We start from the raw sequence: 21,448 nt of genomic DNA, 5'->3' as shown, positions 1-21,448 counted from the left end.
CCCTTCCTTGCAGCTTAAAACCCCCATGTATTCCTTTCACAGGCTAGAAACCCCTCTAGTCTGGGTCCAGCACTTCTCCCCCAGTTCAGTCTTTGTTCCTTAGGTGTCTCCGAGAGTCTCTTTGGATAGGGAGTCAGTGAAGAATCCTGATGATGTCACTCCACTGCCTTAAATATCTTGCATATGGTGGGAACCATTTGTCTCCAAGCTTGGTTCCCATGCCTTTCAGTGGAAAAACATTGGTATTCCAAGATGGAGTCCAGTATCCGGTGATCTGGTCACATGACCCCCATAGTGTAATGTGACCAGTGTCATAATCCCATAGTGTCATTGCAGAGGACATGCTTCCATGCTGATGATGCTCGTTAAAAAAACAACGCACTAATTAAATTTGTGACTCTTTTTTTTAACGACCGTCATCAGCATGGAAGCATGTCCTCTGGAGTGGTGGTTGAAGCGTGAAGGGGCACACAAATGTGTAGCGTATCTGGTATGTAAATACCTTACAATGCCGGCTACAAAAGTGCCATGTGAACACCTGTTCTCACATTCAGTTGACGGGCATAAGAAGCAAGCAGCATTATCACCTTTAAATGTAAACAAGCTTGCTTGTCTTAGCGACTGGCTGAACAAGAGGTAGGACTGAGTGGACTTCTAGACTGTAAAGTTTTACGTTGTTTTGGTTTTGAGTGCAGATATGGAACAAAAAAAAATCTACATTTGTAAGCTGCAATTTCAAGTTAGAGATTGCACTATGTTACTTGTATTAGATGAACTGAAAAATACTATGTTTTATCATTTTTACAGTGCAGAAATCTGTAAGAAAAATGCTATAAACTGAGCACTGTACACTTCGTATTGTGTTGTAGCTGAAATCAACATATTTGAAAATATAGAGACATCTACAAATATTTAATAAATGTCAATTGGGATTTTATTGTTTAACAGTGTGATTAAAACTGAATAATCACGTGAGTTCACTGTGATTAATGGACAGCCCTAGTACTGAGTTATGAGCTTTGATTGAAAGTTTTCCCGAATTCACAACACTCATAGGATCTCTCTCCCGTGTGGATTCTCCAATATCTAGTAAGGCGTAAGCTGAGAGTGAAGGTTTTCCCACACTCAGAGCATTCATAGGATTTCTCACCTGTGATTATTCTGATGTTGAGCAATGTTTGAGCTGTCAGTAAAGCTTTTCACACTCATAGCATTCATGGGGGTCTCTCCCGTGTGGATTCTCTCACATGTTGTAAGATCTGAGCTGTGAGTGAAGGTTTTTCCTCACTCTCAGCATTCATGGGGTCTCTCCCCTGTGTGGATTCTCTCATGTCTGGTGAGCTGTGAACCGCAATTGAAGGCTTTCCCGCACTCACCGCATTTATAGGGCCGCTCCCCGGTGTGGATTCTTTGATGTTTAATAAGGTTTGAGGTGGAAATGAAGCTTTTCCCACACTCACAGCATTCGTAGGGTCTCTCACCCGTGTGAATTCTCTCATGTCTAGTAACATCTGAGCTCCTACTGAAGCTTTTCCCACACTGAGAGCACTGAAAGGGCCTCTCCCCTGTGTGGATTCTCTCATGGGTAGTAAGATCTGAGCTGTGCGTGAAGGTTTTCCTGCACTCACAGCATTCATAAGGTCTCTCCCCCCTGTGCATTCTCTCATGTCTAGTGAGCTTTGAACTGCAACTGAAGGCTTTCCCACACTCACCGCATTTATAGGGACTTTCCCCCGTGTGGATTCTCTGATGTTGAATAAGTTTTGAGCTTGCAATGAAGCTTTTCCCACACTCACAGCATTCATAGGGTCTCTCTCCCGTATGGATTCTCTCATGTCTAGTAAGGTCTGAGCTCCTAGTGAAGGTTTTCCCACACTGAGAGCACTGAAAGGGCCTCTCCCCTGTGTGGATTCTCTCATGAGTAGTAAGATCTGACCTGAGAGCGAAGGTTTTCCCACACTCACGGCATTCATAGGGTCTCTCTCCTGTGTGGATTCTCTCATGTCGAGTGAGCTCTGAGCTGCAATTGAAGGCTTTCCCGCACTGACCGCATTCATAGGGCCTCTCCCCTGTGTGGATTCTCTGATGCTGAATAAGGTTTGAGCTGGAAGTGAAGGTTTTCCCACACTCACAGCATTTATAGGGTCTCTCTCCCGTGTGCATTCTCTCATGTCTAATAAGGGATGAGCTCCTAGTGAAGCTTTTCCCACACTGAGAGCACTGAAAGGGCCTCTCCCCCCTGTGCATTCGCTCATGTGTAGTAAGATATGAGCTGAGAGTGAAGGTTTTCCCACACTCACGGCATTCATAGGGTCTCTCTCCTGTGTGGATTATCTCATGTCGAGTGAGGTGTGAGATGCGATTGAAGGTTTTCCCACACTCACAGCATTCATAGAGTTTCTCTCCCGTGTGGATTCTCTGATGTGCAATGAGGGCTGAACATTCACAGAAGTTTTCCCCACACTCAGTGCATCTATATTTTCTCTTTCCTCTGAGGATTTTTTGTTGGAGTGTGGTTTCTTTGAGGTCCTTTTGAGTTCCCCAACAGTAAATTATTTTTCCCATTTTCTCCTCTGGCTGGTTTCCCTGCTCTCTCTCTGGACTGCGCTGAATCTCACAGACTTTTCCCTGCTCATGAATCGTGGGCTCTTTCTCTTTGGATCTTTGCAATAATGCTCCATGCGATTCCACTTGCTCAGGATCTTCCTGCTGAGAATTCTGCTCCTCATTCTCACTCACCATCCCAGCACCTGCTGCAACAGAGAGAGAAACCTCAAACTGGGATGGAAAAGAGACGACCATACCAAAATAAGTGCTGGAGAGATGTCAAAAAACAGAAACTGAATTCCCCTAAACTCTTCCCCCAAATTCTGTCTTCACATCCCATCCAAATTCTCAGACAGAAGGAAGGAAGCTACTGCCAAGTGTCAGTTAGGGTCTGTAGGAAGCCCTGAGCTATATCTGCTGTGACGATATGACACCTGCTGGGGACAATCCTGAACTGAGAGCTCTCAAGCTCTTCGTAGGGTATCCTCAGATTTTTTGCTCAGGCACTTACAGATTCTGAGTTGGTTAAATGTTCCTCACCTGTGCAGGGACCTCTCAGGATCTCTTTTTCCTCTGAATCCTGGAGGTCTGGGACCCATGGCTCTTTCCCTTGTTCCAGCTGGGAAATCACATCAGGTTTGGAAACTGGAAACCCTGTTCAGATGAAAGAAAACAAGGAGATCAGGTGAATTTATATGACTTTGTCATGAAAAATAAATATTAATTTAAAACCCAGTCCTTAGTAAACCAGTGAAATCCCAGGGCCAACTCCTCAAAGATGCAGAACCCTCTGCTCAAGAGGGATTGAAATACACACATATCTGCTAGGAACACACACAGACACACACTGTGACAGTCTGTAACCCTGTATTCACTCTTTTGCAAAATTATGATATATTTTGTACAAAGTATACCTTGTCAGGTATCATTTGGAAACTGATAATACGCTGAACACTTTTGTCTTGTTAAACTGTGTGTTAAAATAGAAACACTGCATATATAAAGTGTGACAGAGCTCCTTCTTTGCCTCAGTGGGTTCCGCGCTTCCTCTGAGTGGCAGGCTGGGGTATTCCTCTCCCCCTCAGGATTTCCCCACTGTGACATTATTGACATGAACTGTGACCGTATAGATCATTGTTGCAACCAAGGTCCTATAGTTGCACCAAATCTTGTACAAAGGAGGTCAAGTGAGGTGTCTATGAAAAGGTTGTAATTTCCTGGTTATGATTATGCTATCTGTATGTGTGTATCATTTTTGTATTTGAAGTTATAAATATTGGCTATGTACTTGTATCTCACTGTTTGACTCTAAGTATCATTAGTAAAGCATTTGGTCAGCTTCTTGAGAAAGAATTCTTCAGATTAAGTGCCCAATCAAGAAACACTTAACTGACAATGGACCTTGGGAGACTCCAATCCACATCTGAGGAGCCCTCCTGGGAATGTTCAAAGTAGCATGTGAGCAATGGCTGCTGCCTGCAAACTGAGTCATGCTTGGACATGTGACTTGCCATGTGACCCCAAACTCCATCTTGCTGCTGTGATTTTCCACAGTAAGAACAAAAAGATCCTTCCACATGGCAGAGGATATAAAAGGCCCTGGAACCCCCTCCATTTTGTCTTCAATCCTGCTTCTGACCTCCGGCGGAACTGTGTTTGAAACTGAAGCTCTGAACAAAGGACTGAACGACCCATCCAAGCTGGGATGTTTGTACTCCAGAGACTTGATTGGTTTAAATCAGCAGTAATCCCATTAAGCCTGAAACAAGCCTTGACTAAGAATTTTACAATTGTTGTATGTATTTGATTCCATTTAACCAATTCTAGCTATCTCTTTTTCCTTTTATGAATAAACCTTTAGATTCTAAAGGATTGGCAACAGCGTGATTTGTGGGCAAGATCTGACTGGTATATTGACCTGGGTCTGGGGCTTGGTCCTTTGGGATCGGGAGGACCTTTTTTCTTTTACCGGGGTATTGGTTTTTCATAACCATTCATCCCCATAACAAGTGGCACTGGTGGGGATAATGGGAAACTGGAGTGTCGAAGGGAATTGCTTGTGTGACTTGTGGTTAGCCAGTGGGGTGAGACCGAAGTCCTCTCTGTTCCGCTGGTTTGGTGTGCTTTAGTAGTGAAGGACCCCCGGCCTTGGGCTGTGACTCCCCTGCTCTAAGCGATTTGTCCTGAATTGATACTCTCAGTAGTGTCCTGCCAAAGGCCGCATTGTTACACCCACGCCCCTGGGTTTATTGTCCACACCTTGCCTGAACAGGTGAAGCCCAGCCTTCTTGACAGGGAAAGGGGGAGGGGAGCCTCAATCTCTGGTAGCCCCTCCAGGCATGGTGACGACAGGCCAGATACCCAGTTCAGTCTCTCCCCTCTGGTGAGTTCTCTTCCCAAAAAACCTCTGGTGCCTGGAAGGGCTGTTTGCCCTGTTGGGCAGGGTTTCCCCTGCCTTTCGCCTCTGTATGTGGGGGGAGAGGGAGTTTCCCTCCTAGCGCCTCTGCACCGCCCAGCTCTCCAGTAGCGCACCTGCCTCCCACAGCTCCTATCACGCGCTCATATCTGGCTGGAGGGGAGGCTCTTAATGGGTTCTAGCAGGCCCCTTGATTGGCCCCATGTGTCTTAATTAACCTGGAGTAACCCCTGTTCAGTTACCAGGGGGAAAGGAACCTGCTTATCCTGGGGCTAATATACTGGCCTTCCACCACTCTCCTGTAGCCCTCTGGCTTGACCCCGTCACAAAAGATATAAGATTTTACTTATATTTACATTTTATCACAGGGAAGACTTGAACCTCACATCCACAACACATGGAGCCTGTCACCATGACTCAGCTGAAAACTGAAGATGTTTCTAGCACCAAGGACTGAATTATAAAAAGAGGAGGGGAAAACCCTTGACAGGTAGTAGTAGCATTCTGTACTGTGTAGCTGGGAGCGAGTTACATGCTGGGCAATGTGTGTTAACTGGCCAGGAGTGGCTGTTCTCACAGCAAAGCAGTGTGAAAGGTATCCCAGGTTGGAGAACTGATGGGACACAGCTATTCGACAGTCCAGAGTGTACCCTGGGTAATGTCGCAGACACTCATTATCCAAGAGGCTCCTAAAACACACAGAAGGTAAATGAATGTCTCAGAAAGTGAAGACTCCAGGCAGTGAGCAAGTCTCCCAGGAACTGCTTCTTGCTGACAGACAGGTCCAGAGACAATAAGAGAGTCCTAGGGAAGCTGGGAACAGTCAGCATAGGCTGATGGGGTTCTGTGCAGTAAGGAACAGGAAGGGCAGGGAGATCACTGAATGCAGGATCTCAGCAGTACTAGATGTCAGGAAAGCGCATACTGCGGCATTAGGGAATCTAGTGAGTCAGGTATAACGGGAGGGAATATAAAAATCTCTGGGTGTGGAGAACGCAGGGAAATTAGCCGCTATAAGTCAGGAGTAACATATTCTATTTCCTCTGGAAAAGCAGAATGTGAGAAAAATCAGGCCAGGTGACTTCAGGAATGATGGAGCCCAAGATCCAAGGAGCCTGCAAGGAAGAGAGATTGTGGCTATTGCAGATGGGGTTGGGGGAGCAAGTCTCTCAAGATGTTTCACTACCAACCTAGGCCATTTTCACACTCTGGGGGGCAATCCGGAGCAGTGAGGAGTTGTGTCATCTGTAATCCTGGGTGACTTTCAGTGTTCTGCTGCTGGAGCTCCCTTGTCTGGATGTTCCCAGCCAGCATTCAAGGACGCACTGAGTGTCTGTGAGATAAATAACCCTGGACCAGCAGCTCTGACTCCAGCCGCCTGCTTCTTACACCCCAGGCACATTCTGGCTTCCAGCAGGCTTGGATACACCTGGCAAGAGATAGCAACATCTGAATTTTCCCAAAATCATGTGCTCTGCAATGGCTGCTTTTTCCTGAGGAATTCAGAGGAATAAGAAGGATTGCTTGCTCCTCAAAAGAGACAAATGGCCCAGCTCATCACTTCAACTGGAGTTAGCTATCACTTGAATTCAAAGACAGCACCGGATTAATTTAGATTAAGACTACAACAAGTTTAATAACAAAAGCGTTAAGGTGAGTTCAGGTGTAAAGGAGAAAGTCAGAAATGGTTACAAGCAAGTGAAAGTGAAAAATGCTTTCTGGAGACTAGGACGACTTAACAAAACTACAATCTTGGTTCAAGGTAAAATTCTAACCATACTACTTTCCAGCAAGAGGGCAGATCACCCCCTTACTCAATATCTCCCCCAAAGTCCAAAGGGCTTGGCTCCTTTGTCTTCTTAAATGAAAGATAACTTGGGATTCCCTGCCTCTCTTTTGTATAGTTCAGTGAACCTTTGAAAGGGAGTTTTCTGAAGGTTCCCCTCCAAAGTAAAGGGCATTCAAGCTGTGAGGAAGGAGACCTGGAGTCTAGTGATGAACGAAGTTCAATCCTGGTTTCTTCCCCGGCTGGTGTTTGCTAAAATGGAATTTGGTCTGTTCCTGCGATAACCTCCCTTGCCGTGATGCTGAGTGGTTACATCTGCCCCTTGTTAGTTTGATGGTTTCTTTTATGTAAATTGCATTCCCATTGTCTTTTAATGTCCCTTCAAAGTGCCTTCAAGGTGGCAGAACCACCTGCCTTTGCCTAGGGTGAGGTAAGTTCGACCCTGGCTGGCAGACACACTTTAAGAACATCATTTGCAGCGTCTGTAATATTGAATTTGTCCTCCATACATACACCATGCAATAATATTAATGAATACGATGTCATTAGGTTTCTATTGGTATTAGGGCTGTCGATTAATTGCAGTTAACTCACACGATAAACTCAAAAATATTAATCGAGATTAAAAAAATTAATCACGATTAATCGGTTTTAATCACACTGTTAAACAATAGAATACCAATTAAAATTTAATATTTTTGAATGTTTTTCTACATTTTCAAATATATTGATTTCTATTACAACACAGATTAAAGTGTACACTACTCAGTTTATATTTTTATGACAAATATTTGCACTGTAAACATAATAGTATTTTTCAATTCACCTCATATAAGAACTGTCATGCAAGCTCGTTCTTGTAAAAGTGCAATTTACAAATGTCTATTTTTTTGTGTTTTAAAATCAACATTTGTAACTGCCCTCAAAACCAAAGCTTTAGAGCCTACAACTCCACTCAGTCCTACTTGCTTACATTTACAGGAGATAATGTTGCTCACTTCTTATTTACGTCACCAGAAAGTGAGAAAAGGCGTTCACAGGGGACTTTTGTAGCCAGCATTGCAAGGTATTTACGTGCCAGATATGCTAAACATTGGTATGGCCCTTCATGCTTTGGCCACCATTCCAGAGGACATGCTTCATGCAGATGACGCTCGTTAAAACAATAATGCGCTAATTAAATTTGTGACTGAACTCCTTGGGGGAGACTTGTATGTCTCTGGCTCTGTTTTACCCGCATTCTGCCATTTATTTCATGTTATAGTAGTCTCAGGTGATGACTCAGCGCACGTTGTTCATTTTAAGAACACTTTTACTGCAGATTTGACAAAATGCAAAGAAGGTATCAATGTGAGATTTCTAAAGATAGCTACAGCACTCGACCCAAGGTTTAAGAATATGAAGTGCCTTCCAAAATCTGAGAGGGATGAGGTGTGGAGCATGCTTTCAGAAGTCTTAAAAGAGCAACGCTCCGATGCGGAAACTACAGAACCTGAACCACCAAAAAAAAAAAAAAAAAATCACCCTTCTGCTGGTGGCATCTGACTCAGATAATGAAACTTAACATGTATCGGTCCACACTGCTTTGGATTGTTATCAAGCAGAACCCATCATCAGCATGGACACATGTCCCCTGGAATGGTGGTTGAAGCATGAAGGGACATATGAATCTTTGGCACATCTGGCATGTAAATATCTTGTGATGCTGGCTACAACAGTGCCATGCAAATGTCTGTTCTCACTTTCAGGTGACATTGTAAAGAAGAAGCGGGCAGCATTATCTCCTGCAAATGTAAACAAACTTGTTTGTCTGAGTGTTCGGCTGAACAAGAAATAGGACTCAGTGGACTTGTGGGCTCTAAAGTTTTACATTGTTTTATTTTTGAATGGAGTTATTTTTTGTACATAATTCTACATTTGTAAGTTCAACTACCATAATAAAGAGATTGCACTACAGTACTTGAAAAATAGTATCACTTTTGTTTTTTAAAGTGCAAATATTTGTAATGAGAAATATAAAGTGAGGACTGTATACTTCCTATTCTGTGTTGTAATAGAAATCAATAGATTTGAAAATGTAGAAAACATCCAAAAATACTTAAATAAATGGTATTCTATTATTTTTAACAGTCTGATAAATCACGATCATAGAATCATAGAATATCAGGGTTGGAAGGGACCTCAGGAGGTCATCTAGTCCAACCCCCAGCTCAAAGCAGGACCGATCCCCGACTAAATCATCCCAGCCAGGGTTTTGTCAAGCCTGACCTTAAAAACTTCTAAGGAAGGAGATTCCACCACCTCCCTAGGTAACGCATTCCAGTGTTTCACCACCCTCCTAGTGAAAAAGTTTTTCCTAATATCCAACCTAAATCTCCCCCACTGCAACTTGAGACCATTACTCCTTGTTCTGTCACCTCCTACCACTGAGAACAGTCTAGAGCCATCCTCTTTGGAACCCCCTTTCAGGTAGTTGACAGCAGCTATCAAATCCCCCCTCATTCTTCTCTTCTGAAGACTAAACATCCCCAGTTCCCTCAGCCTCTCCTCATAAGTCATGTGTTCCAGTCCCCTCATCATTTTTGTTGCCCTCCGCTGGACTCTTTCGAATTTTTCACATCCTTCTTGTAGTGTGGGGCCCAAAACTGGACACAGTACTCCAGATGAGGCCTCACCAAAGTCAAATAGAGGGGAACGATCATGTCCCTCGATCTGCTGGCAATGCCCCTACTTATACATCCCAAAATGCCATTGGCCTTCTTGGCAACAAGGGCACACTGTTGATGCATATCTAGCTTCTCGTCCACTGTCACCCCTCGGTCCTTTTCTGCAGAACTGCTGCCGAGCCATTCGGTCCCTAGTCTGTAGCGGTGCGATTAACAGCCCTAATTGGTATCTTAGGCTAGATACAGAGTGAAGATTACATTGGCATAAATTATGTTACTCTGGTGTGTGAGTAAACCACCTTCCTGGGCGACGCAAGTTACAGTGACGTGTTGGTGTGGACAGCACTATGTCAGTGGGAGAGCTTCTCCTTCCAAGATAGCTACTCCTGCTCCTGGGGCCTGGAGTAATTAGGTCGATGGGAGAACTCTCTCCTGTTGGCTTAGAGTGTCAGTAGTGCAGCCATAGCCTGCCACGGCACCTTTTACACACACTACAACCTCAGGGTTACAAACACCAGAGTTATGAACTGACCGGTCAACCATACATGGCATTTGGAACGGACAGTACCCAATCAGGCAGCAAAGACCTCCCGCCCCCCACATAATTAAATAAATAAATACAGAACTGTACTGTGTTAAATATAAATTACTAAAAAAGGGGGGGGGACTCTTAAAAAAAGATTTGACATGAAAAGGAAACTCTTTTTGTGAATGTTTCATTTAAATGAAGACGATTAAAAGCAGCATTTTTCTTCTGCATAATGAAGTTTCAAAGCTGTATTAAGTCGATGTTCGGTTGTAAACATTTGAAAGAAGAACGGTAACGTTTTGTTCAGAGTTACAAACAACCTCCTTTCCCCAGGTGTTTGTAACTCTGACGTTCTACTGCACAGGTTACGACTTCAGTGAGTTGGGGTGCTCTGAAAGGTTCATGCCCACTGAAACCAACTCCTTCTTATTTCTTCCAGTCCTCCATTGCATTGCAACTCCCTATAGGACCTACTCCATGGTACATCTCCTTCCCCCTGCCTCCAGACATCCCAGCACACAGGATCTCTTCACCCCAAACCTCCCCCCCGCACCTCTCTGCTCTCCAACACCCTCCCTCCCCATGCCTGGACCCTCCCAAGGGTTGGTATTTATTATTTTTATTACCGTAATGCTCATATCCCCAGCCACTGACCATCATCCCTCTGTGCTGGATGTTCTACAGACACAGAACAAAAACACAATTCCTGCCCCATGGAGCTGACAATCTAAGAATAAGACAAGAGACAGATGGGAATAGACAGGTGGGGGAAGTGTCCCAGTTTGTACACTGAGCCAAATGCTAATGAAGAAATTGTGACATCTTCAAGAGAGGAAATTTACACGAAATAACAAAGAGAAGGATCCTGTTTATGAGGTAAGATAATGGCATGTGGAGATATATTTGGCTGTACAGAGGTACACCCTGCATCCTCCAGCATGGCGGCAAGCTGGCAGTGTGATTTGTCTCATGAACAGAAGGTCACAGCCCAGTCTGGCTGTAAAACACGGCAAGGCCTTTGCGTGAGCATTGCTGTAGGACATACGAAAGGCTCAAGGTCTGTACGTCTAGGATCTAGACAGAGTGCTCTGATTGTACTTGATGTGTAACTATTTTTTCCCAAGACTTCTCCTTGCTATCACTGGAATCTCTAGACTTCATTAATTAAACTATGACTTGTTTTCTCTCTACACACCTCTCAGACTATGTCTACACGACAGAGCCACAGCTGTACCACTGTAAGTCTCCCATGTCGCCTCTCTATGCCAACGGCAGAGCTCTCTCCTCTCGGCAGAATGAAACCCCCTACAGGCGGCGGTAGCTATGTCAGCGGGAGAGCGGCTCCCACAAGCATAGCGCTGTCCACACCATTCCCTTTTGTGGGGGATACTTATGTTGGTCAGGGGTGTGTTTTTTTCACACCCGCCTGACGGAAGTGTTACCGACAAAAGTGCTACTGTAGACATCGTCTAAGTGCTGTGTTAAACTGGAATATCTGTGAATCTGAGTGTACTGTGAGCGTCCAACGGAACAGGGGCTGGACTCTCCAGGGAGACTCTCAGAGGGCTCAGCGGTTGGGGTATGTCTATCGCTTCCCTGCTGAGAATATTTTGAAGTGCTGTAAAATCCACATGCAGACTCTGATGTGGTCTGCTCTTGAAAGTTTTGCCAAGATAGCTCTGTTGTTTAGGACCACACACACACAGCTATACTGGCAAAAGGATGAGTGTGGACACAGTTACAGTGGCAAAACGTCCACTACAAAAGATGAAGCAAACTAAATGCCTAGAAACTACTTTACTGCAGAGTTAAGGGTGCCCAGTGCTGTCTCCTGCCTTTCACCGTACGGTCGGTGGCTAAACTTAGATCTCTGCAAACCAGAAAATGAACAGTAAATGTACAGACCTTCCCTGCATTGCCACCCTAACCCTGCTCCCATCCCTTCAGCTGGTAGGAGCCACTGGGAATGGTTCTCCAAGGAACTGGGGTATTCTCCATCTGTTCAGGACTTCACATCAAGACTGGATGCCTTTCTGAAAATGATTTAGTCAAACAGAAGGTGTCCAGCTCAGTACAGCAGTAACTGAAAGAAAGTCTACAGTTTGTGTGATACAGGAGATCAGCCCAGATGACGAAATCATCCCTTCTGGCCTTAAAATCTGTGAATCTATAACAGATACGAGGAAGGACTAAGAACATGCCGTTGTTTGTGTGGTGTTCTACAGACGGGAATCCCAGCATTTATCCACATCCCCTCCGGCTGCGTGCACTGGGTCAGGTGTAGCCGTAATCAGACGGTTGAGGGAGTAGTTGGAGCAGCTTGGCAGAGCTGTGACTGTGATATGCAGAGAGGTGCATGTGACCCCTGAGGGACCGAGCCTGCCCCATTTCAGTGCTCAGTGTTGTAGGTTGTCAGTACAGGTGCACAAGGGGGAGTTCTTGCCACGGGGACTGTCAGCACCCTGGTGGGATACATGGTAGTGATCTGCAGGGCAAGTGAAGGCAACGACTCAGAAGAAATCCTCAAGGTGAGGGTAAGGGAGTGGGATCGTTTTGTAAGTCGGAGCTGGTTTGCATGGAGTGAAGGCCGGGGTTGGAAGCTTCTGTTCACCATGCGGGACCCAAACCCCAGTTTCACCTTAAACCCAGAAGGTATTTGACCATGTGCTAAACTGCTGATGTGCTCTGTTCCCGCAGTGTCGGATAGCAGGGGAGGGGAGAGGGCTAGTGTGTGTCCCCCTGGCATGTGGGGTGATGCTGAATCAGGGCAGTGTAATGGTTACATTATAGAGATGATGTGAACCTTAATTAGTCACTTCCCCTTCTAAGAACCGAGGGGACAGGAACCCTTACCCAGCGAGGTCACATTCTCGTAGTTCTCCTGCATGATGTCTCTGTAGAGGGCTCTCTGAGCGGGGTCCAGCAGAGCCCCCTCTTCCCTGGTGAAATACACAGCCACCTCCTCGAAGGTCACCGGCCCCTGAAAGAGCAAGAGTCCAACCCTCAGTGCCTGCTGCCCCAGTGACAACCCCATTATTCGTGGGGGAGAGGAGCCAATCAAATGAAAGCTCTGGATGGTTTGTTATCAACAGAGTCCCACCCCCACCCCGCTCAGAGCACCCAGGAAACACCAGGGTGAGGGGCGAAGAGAGAGCCCCTCCTCTCTCCCAGCAGATCCATCACACACCTACTAGCCACAGACGGATACTGGAGATGGAGCCCCTAGCAGGGTCCAGGGCGAGCTCCCTGGTAGGAAGCCCAACACCCTCCTCCTTGTGAGGAGCTGGATATGAGGGGAGAGACATGTCTCCTACGCCACACCTGGGGGTGCCCCCTTCATATCTCATAGTAGCTGGTGGTTAGTCAGGTCGGGCTTCAGCACTGGGAGTCTGGTTCTTCTTCCTAACCCCAGCTAGGTGTGTTGTTTCCTGTTCCACAAATTAGGGCGTTTCCCCCTCCAAACCCCACGCGTCTGTGCAGTGAGACCCAGCGCAATGCTGGCCAGAAGAACTCCAGAGCTCACCTCTGGAGCCGGGACAGATACACGGGGCTGGTCTCAGAGCACGGACAGGACCAGCTGGTTGAGCATCAGTGTCCCCCCCATAGGGAAAGGCACCGGAGCAGTCACGTCCACCTCCGCAGCCGCTCAGAGAAGGGTGGGAAGGGGAGACACGAAACTGTCCCCTGAGGATCGTCCAAGGGAAGGGGAAACGAGACGACCCCAGGGGCGGCAGCAGTATGAGAGGTGGCCAGGAGAGAGTCGGAGAATACGACAGGGGCAGGAGCAGGACTGGGAGTGGGAACGGGATCAGGAGCAGAGGCAGAAGTGGGGTCAGTGTCCCTAGGGTACAGCACCTTTCGACTGGGTTCAGGGGCTGAGGGTACAGGGAGAGAAAGGGGGCCCTCAGTGACGCACGGTGTGGGGCAGGATGGCGTCTGCAATTGGGCCCCCAGCTGGGAGGAACGGCAGCAGTCCACCTCAAGAGGGGGTGCACCCAGGGGCTCGGGGCCCGCGCTCTCGGCACTGCCCATCGCCACAAGGGAACTGGCGGGCGCGGGCTAGGTGCTGTCTGTGGCTGGGCAGATGGATGAGCCCAGGAACACCCCAGGGTCGAGAGTGGAGGCAGCGGCCTGGGGTAGGGGAGGGAAAGGAGGCGGCAGCGGGACAAATCCGCTGCCCAGACCGAGGCCCCTCTGGCAAGGGGTCGTCCCCCCGCTGGGTGACCGGGGTCAGAGCCAGGGCCTCGATTTCCTGACAATTGGAGTGAAAATCTCCCCCGCCACCCCAGAGTTCTCCCCCCCAGCAACGGAGGCAACAATTGCCTCAGCGCCGAGGGGGGCACAGATGACGAGGGGGCGGGAGGGGCTCCATCCGAGGCCCCCTCAGGGAGCGACTCCAGGCGGAGGGCGGTGCCGTTCCCCACAGCATCCTCAGCTGGCTCCACCTGTGGGCCCTCTCGGGGAGTGCGACGGACGGCTCGGCAGTCGCAGCCCCCCTCGGTCTTGCGGGGGGCCTCCTCCCCCTCCGCGTCAAGGGCAGTGGTGAGCCCATGCCTTCCGTTTGACGCATTCCCCTCTCTCAGCACCCAGCCCCACAAGGTGGAGGCAGAGGGCTGACTAACAGGGGCCGAGCCGGGGGGACAATGAGGGGAAGAGATACCTCCCGCTGTGGTGGGCCCTCTCCCATGCCCGGCAGCAGCCCTGCTGTCCTCTCCTCCAGGGGCCCCACCAGACTGTGTCCGACGGAGGTGGGGCCCACCCACCTGTCTGGGCACCACAGGGGGTTACCCCCAGTCTCTCCGGACATGCCCGTCACCTGGCAGAGGTAGCACCGGGCCTCCTCTGAAGAGTAAAGCACCTGGCAATGGGCCCCCTGGGGGGACCCCAGAAAGGACCCCTCTAGCGCCTCCAGCAGGTGGACCTGGACCTGCCAGCGGAAGGACAGGGCGTGACAGAGGGCGGGGTCCTTACAGCCCAGGGGGAGGGGGCTGATGAGAGAAAGGGGTTTCCGCAGGGTGGAGAGGAAGAGCAGTAGGGCAGCATTGGGAAGGAAGGGTGGGACAGAGGTAAAAACCACCCGCACCCCGAGTCTTCCAGGAGCTCAAGGGGGACATACCTCCCCCCCAGCTGGCCCTTCTCCACAGCTGTGGTGACGGCCCCCAAGAGGTACAGGGAGGCCAGTCGAGGCAGGGCGGGGGAAGCGCGATCACCGGTGCAGCGTGGGGATACCTGCTCCTCCGGCTGCACTGGGAAGGGGCGGGACTACAGTATCAATGGGGGGGAGCAGTGAACGGGGGGGGGCAATGTAATAAATAATAAAGGGGCGCAAGTGCTCCCGGAGGAACATGGCGCAGGCAGCCAGGGGGCTGAGCGAGGGGGAGCAATGGAGGGGAAGGGGAAGGGGAAGGGAGCAGACTGAAGACAGGTGCGTGTGCAGAACTCAATCTGTGCCGGCCGCTGCAGTCCGGCCAGGTGCTGACCAGGGTGAAGGAAGCAGCCGTGTCGAGGGGCGCAGAGCCGGCCCAGAGGGTAGGTGGGGGTGGGGATGGGGGGCGGCAGACGGGCTAGGGGGAGGGCTCCAGGTCCCCACCCCACAAGAGCAGTAGCTACCACCACCATAGGAGCAAACCCCCTGCAGAGTGTCCTGCAAACCCTCCTTTTCCTCCGGCTCCAAAGCAGCAGCCAGCCAGGAGAGACCCCAGGGATGGTGGTGGGGTCCTCGCTTCCCTCCGGAGGGCAGGCCGGCAGGGCTCCCCACACAGCAGCAGCAGCCAGGGAGACCTCCAGCCAGCAGGACGACTGGCCAGCCACTGCAGTGGGGCGGAGCAGAGGGGCTCCCTCTGACCCAGAAGTGGAGAAGCAGTACCAGAAGTTTAAAAGGCGGCACATCCTGGTTGCTCCAGGCCGCCGGCTTTGCTGCCAAGCCAAGAGACACCCTGCTCCCGGAGGAACCTGGGGAGCTGCCGGGACTGCCACTGGCTGCCAACCCCGGGCAGACAGGGCAGCCGCTGTTCCAGGTACACCCCAGGGGAGGGGAGGAAGTGGCCCAGGGGCAGCCGACCCCAGTCTGGCGGTACTGCAGCCTGAACTGCGGTCAGCATATTGCGGCTGGACGCCCTGCTGACCCAGCGGCAGACCACTCCACCACTGTTAGGCCCTGGGCTGGGACCAGGTGGAGTCGGGTAGGCCTCGGGCCCCCCACTGCTGGGGCAGCAGCCTGCCCACTGTAGGCCAGTGTTCACCTACTGCCTGCCAAAGCTCGGGTGCTAGACAGCTCACCGCTCTGCCCTGCCTTAGGGTTGGGGCCTTGGACCAATGGTGCCCACCCTGCCTGAGGCCTGGCCCCTAAACCGCTGTCTGCTCTGCCCCTGCCTAAGGGCCCAGAGCCGACAGACTCCTGGGTGGCCCTGCTCCTGCCTGAGGATCAGAACCCATGTACTGACTGGGGTTCTTGCCTGTTAGGGAGGTCGGGACACTGACACCTGGACTGTTAATTCCCCTGAGACTAGGCAGTGATCCCGAGGACGTGGTGAGGACTCCCTCCGACCCAGACGGAGAGGGACGATTCCACCACCACTGCAGTCTGTTCCTAGAATCTAGGCCACTCATTAAACAAATCCCAGCAGGTTTGTCACACCCCGTCCTCCTCCCTTCCTCCACCCTGTGCATTTCCTGCCCCGCTCCAACCTCCAAACCAGACGGGGCAAAGCTTCCCACCTCCTGTGTACTTACTGTCCCTCTCCCTCCTGCAGGAGCCCACCAGCAACCCCCCGATAATCCCTACCTGAGCTGGCTCCTCTGCAGCCATTTCTCTCCCCTGTCCCATGGGAGGACGGGATCAGCCGGAGGGAAACGTGGGCGTCATTCTGCAGCCTGGCCGGGCGAGAAGGGCCGTTGTGCAGGTTTAGGAACGGGCTTTAGTTCATTTCACATCACGCTTCCCCCAGGCCCTTTCCCTGCAGACAGACAGCCTAGATTCTGCCATGCTGGGAAAATGCTTGTTCTCTGTATTACAGTGTAGACCGGGCCCCTCCTGCCAGGCAAAGCCCACACAGTTTTAAGCCCCCCCCCCCCCCGCCAGTAACAAAGTTTCTGAACATAATGCTAGAAAAGAGCAGAACCAAAGGAGTCACTTTGGAAGAGTCCTTCTGACACTGACCCCTAGGCAGCCACACCCCAGCAGGAGGGATGTGGAGTCAGGAACCGGGTTTTCCTCTCTCTGATCCTCATCTTGTTCACAGCAAAGTGATTCTGCCCAGGGATGCTGCAATACATGTGTCTGGGCAGATCAGAGATCTGGATAACTCTCTCCCCACTCATTTCTCCACTGCCCCTTTCAGTCACATTCTTCTTTCCCCTTCTATCTCCTTTCCCATGTCCCCTCTCCCTGCCCCTGTGGCTCGGCAAGTCCCATCCTTGGGATGTTTGCCGTCCCACGGCTGGATTTTTTTCCCGGAAATCGCTAACGGGAGGAGAAACGAGGAGAAGCTATTTGGTATGAAAGTGACTCTACATACTCTCCAGCACTTTCCCTGCGGCTCTCACACTTTTCTGGAGTTTCTAGCTCAAAATTAACTATGAACAGAGCCTAGGGCTGCCCTCAAGGGCTAGTACCAGCTGGAGAAAGTCAATTCCCAGCAAAGGTGGGGTCCCAGATCACAATGGAGGCTGCAGCCTCTGACCCAGGAAGCTGAATCCTAATATCTAGGGCAGAAAGTTTGAGCCGCCTTCCCTCTTTTAGCAACAACCAGAGCTCTGTGGTAAGAGCAGCAAATTAAACCACCTCCCCAGAGGGACAGTTGTTCATGTCACTCCTTGTCTTTCCTTGCAGTGACTCCGGATTAACACTCGTCCCAATGACACCAGAAGCACAGTTCAGAAAGGATGAGGCCAGAATCCCCTTCAACAGATCACCGTGTGCGCGTGCTCACCCCCTTCCCACCTCCCCCAGCCCCCAGATCTAGGGCAAGGACTCAGGGCAAGAGTTTTCCCTACAGAACCTGCCCACGAAAGCTTATGCCCAAATAAATCTGTTCGTCTCCAAGGTGCCACAAGTACTCCTGGTCTTTTTGCGGATACAAACTAACACGGCTGCTACTCTGAAACCTGAAGTTCCTGCAGTTTTCCGGAGGGGAGAGATGCAAAAATCTGTTGGTGGTTTCAACTCACCGTGTTTGATAAGTGGATAGAAAGTTACCACCCCCACCACCACCCCGGCCAGTCACACAGGCAGAGGGAGCCCGGGGGGGATGCTTCTTTAACAAAATGGAGGGGGCCAAAATATTGAAGACACATCCATGCCCTGTCACTAGCAAATAATGGCCACCGTGGATCCACCCCAGAGGTGGCTGCATCTTAGCACTGCAGGAAGCCGCCCCTCATGGAGACCCTTTGTCACGGGGTTTGGGATACTTCTGGACCCACGCTGCACTCAGAGGGACCTCCTCATCCCGTGCCAGCTGGAGAAAAGAAAAGGGTCCAGCCAACTCTCCTGTCGCCAGCTGGGAACCACCGATCTGGGGAGGGCTCTGGCTGCGATGTCTATTGAATATGTGGCTGGTCTCTTTCATCGGCAAACCTTTTAACAGAGATAACGGGGGGAAACAAACGATTCTCAAAGGAGAGGGGAAAGATGATCCTTGTGCAATTTACCCCTCTGAAAGTCCAGGATTTTTAACTGACGTTTGGTAATGACCTAGAAAGAGGCAAAACCCGAGAGGCGAGATCCGCGTTCAGAAATGAACGAGAAAAGGGCAGAAGCGTAAGGAAGGCGGCTCCAGTTTTGTGAGAGACGAGAGGGACATCGGCGGGGTTGTGCGTCCGGGGTGGAGAGGACGTAAAAAATCGGTGGTTCCCCCTCAACACCGGATCAAGGCAGAGCGAGAGAAAGGGGCGACATGGACACAGATTTGAGCCCCCCCCCCCGGTTCAGCAATCTGAGAGAAGGGGTAAATCGGAGATTTGGTGAGTGATGGATCATTAGCCAGTAGCCGATTAATGAGCGAGAGTGACGATGTCATTAGAAGAAAAGGAGTCGTTGTGGCACCTTAGAGACTAACCAATTTATTTGAAGTGAGCTGTAGCCCACGAAAGCTCATGCTCAGATAAACTGGTCAGTCTCTAAGGTGCCACAACGACTCCTTTTCTTTTTGCGAATACAGACTAACACGGCTGCTCCTCTGAGAGATGTCATTAGAGGTCATTATTAACAGTGAACCAGAGAGAAGGGGGGAATGTGTGTGTGGGGGGGGGGTCTCGGAGTATTTTATATCCACCTGCCACAAGTTGCGGAGAAAAGCGGGTCCCGAGCCAGGGAGCTGATCGCAGGAGGGGAGCGTGGGATTAGGGGTGGAAACTGGGGGGGGAGGGGGAAGTGTGAAGGGGGGGGTGGGAAGGTCCCTGGCCTAGGGAAGGGGGCAGCCAGTGGGGGAGGGGCGGATGACGGGGGGGGGGAGCGGTCTGAGGGCGTCCAGTGGGGGAGGGGCGGGTGACGGGGGGAGGGGTCTGGGGCGGCCAGTGGGGGAGGGGCAGGTGAAGGGGGGGAGGGGTCTGGGGGCGGCCAGTGGTGGGGGAGGGGTGGGTGACGGGGGAGGGGTCTGGGGGCGGCCAGTGGGGGGGGAGGGGCGGGTGACAGGGGGAGGGGTCTGGGGCGGCCAGTGGGGGGGGAGGGGCGGGTGACGGGGGGGAGGGGTCTGGGGGCGGCCAGTGGGGGGGAAGGAGGGTGACGGGGGGAGGGGTCTGGGGGCGGCCAGTGGGGGGGGAGGGGCGGGTGACGGGGGGGGAGGGGTCTGGGGGCGGCCAGTGGGGGGGAGGGGCGGGTGACGGGGGGGAGGGGTCTGGGGCGGCCAGTGGGGGGGAGGGGCGGGTGACGGGGGGAGGGGTCTGGGGGCGGCCAGTGGGGGGGAAGGAGGGTGACGGGGGGGAGGGGTCTGGGGGCGGCCAGTGGGGGGGAGGGGCGGGTGACGGGGGGGAGGGGTCTGGGGGCGGACGGGGGGGAGGGGCGGGTGACGGGGGGGAGGGGTCTGGGGGCGGCCAGTGGGGGGGGAGGGGCGGGTGACGGGGGGAGGGGTCTGGGGGCGGCCAGTGGGGGGGAGGGGCGGGTGACGGGGGGAGGGGTCTGGGGGCGGCCAGTGGGGGGGAAGGAGGGTGACGGGGGGGAGGGGTCTGGGGGCGGCCAGTGGGGGGGAGGGGCGGGTGACGGGGGGGAGGGGTCTGGGGGCGGACGGGGGGGAGGGGCGGGTGACGGGGGGGAGGGGTCTGGGGGCGGCCAGTGGGGGGGAGGGGCGGGTGACGGGGGGGGAGGGGTCTGGGGGCGGACGGGGGGGGAGGGGCGGGTGACGGGGGGAGGGGTCTGGGGGCGGTCGGGGGGGGAGGAGTGACGGGGGGGGAGGGGTCTGGGGGCGGTCGGGAGGGGGAGGAGTGACGGGGGGGGAGGGGTCTGGGGGCGGTCGGGGGGGGAGGAGTGACGGGGGGAGGGGTCTGGGGGCGGACGGGGGGGGAAGGAGGGTGACGGGGGGGAGGGGTCTGGGGGCGGCCAGTGGGGGGGAGGGGCGGGTGACGGGGGGGGAGGGGTCTGGGGGCGGACGGGGGGGAGGGGCGGGTGACGGGGGGGAGGGGTCTGGGGGCGGTCGGGGGGGGAGTGACCGGGGGGGGAGGGGTCTGGGGGCGGCCAGTGGGGGGGGAGGGGCGGGTGACGGGGGGGAGGGGTCTGGGGGCGGCCCGTGGGGGGGAGGGGCGGGTGACGGGGGGGAGGGGTCTGGGGGCGGCCAGTGGGGGGGAGGGGCGGGTGACGGGGGGGAGGGGTCTGGGGGCGGTCGGGGGGGGAGTGACCGGGGGGGGAGGGGTCTGGGGGCGGCCAGTGGGGGGGGAGGGGCGGGTGACGGGGGGGAGGGGTCTGGGGGCGGCCAGTGGGGGGGAGGGGCGGGTGACGGGGGGGAGGGGTCTGGGGGCGGCCAGTGGGGGGGAGGGGCGGGTGACGGGGGGGGAGGGGTCTGGGGGCGGACGGGGGGGGAGGGGCGGGTGACGGGGGGAGGGGTCTGGGGGCGGCCAGTGGGGGGGAGGGGCGGGTGACGGGGGGAGGGGTCTGGGGGCGGTCGGGGGGGGAGGAGTGACGGGGGGGGAGGGGTCTGGGGGCGGACGGGGGGGGAAGGAGGGTGACGGGGGGGAGGGGTCTGGGGGCGGCCAGTGGGGGGGAGGGGCGGGTGACGGGGGGGGAGGGGTCTGGGGGCGGCCAGTGGGGGGGAGGGGCGGGTGACGGGGGGGAGGGGTCTGGGGGCGGACGGGGGGGGAGGGGCGGGTGACGGCGGGAGGGGTCTGGGGGCGGTCGGGGGGGGGAGTGACCGGGGGGGGAGGGGCACAGACAGGGACCGGATCCAATTAACTCCCCCCCCCCCGACCGCCCCTCCCCCACGCCGGCCTGACGCGGCTCCGGCTCTTACCGGCTTCCGCGGCCTCAGCGCAGCGGGCGGAAGGCCCAGGGCGGGGGCGGGGCCGCGGGGCGCGCG

The 21,448-nt window shown here is 53.1% G+C and overlaps 1 protein-coding gene across 1 annotated transcript; it reads right to left on the bottom strand.

The window, feature by feature from the left end:
- Nucleotides 1-911: 911 nt before the first annotated feature.
- Nucleotides 912-21,448, bottom strand: LOC311514118 (uncharacterized protein). The gene is made up of 4 exons (XM_084616516.1): nucleotides 21,383-21,448; nucleotides 12,798-12,924; nucleotides 3,088-3,201; nucleotides 912-2,753 (listed from the first exon to the last, which is right to left on the bottom strand). The coding sequence occupies exons 2-4, from the start codon at nucleotides 12,829-12,831 to the stop codon at nucleotides 1,291-1,293; spliced, it is 1,611 nt and encodes a 536-aa protein (XP_084472642.1). The 5' UTR covers nucleotides 12,832-12,924; nucleotides 21,383-21,448; the 3' UTR covers nucleotides 912-1,290.

Source organism: Lepidochelys olivacea (genome assembly GCF_965140295.1).
Source record: "Lepidochelys olivacea isolate rLepOli2 genome assembly, chromosome: 28".
Lineage (NCBI taxonomy): Eukaryota > Metazoa > Chordata > Testudines > Cheloniidae > Lepidochelys > Lepidochelys olivacea.
Note: the sequence above shows the minus strand (reverse complement) of the source record. Positions and strands in the feature narration are given on the sequence as shown.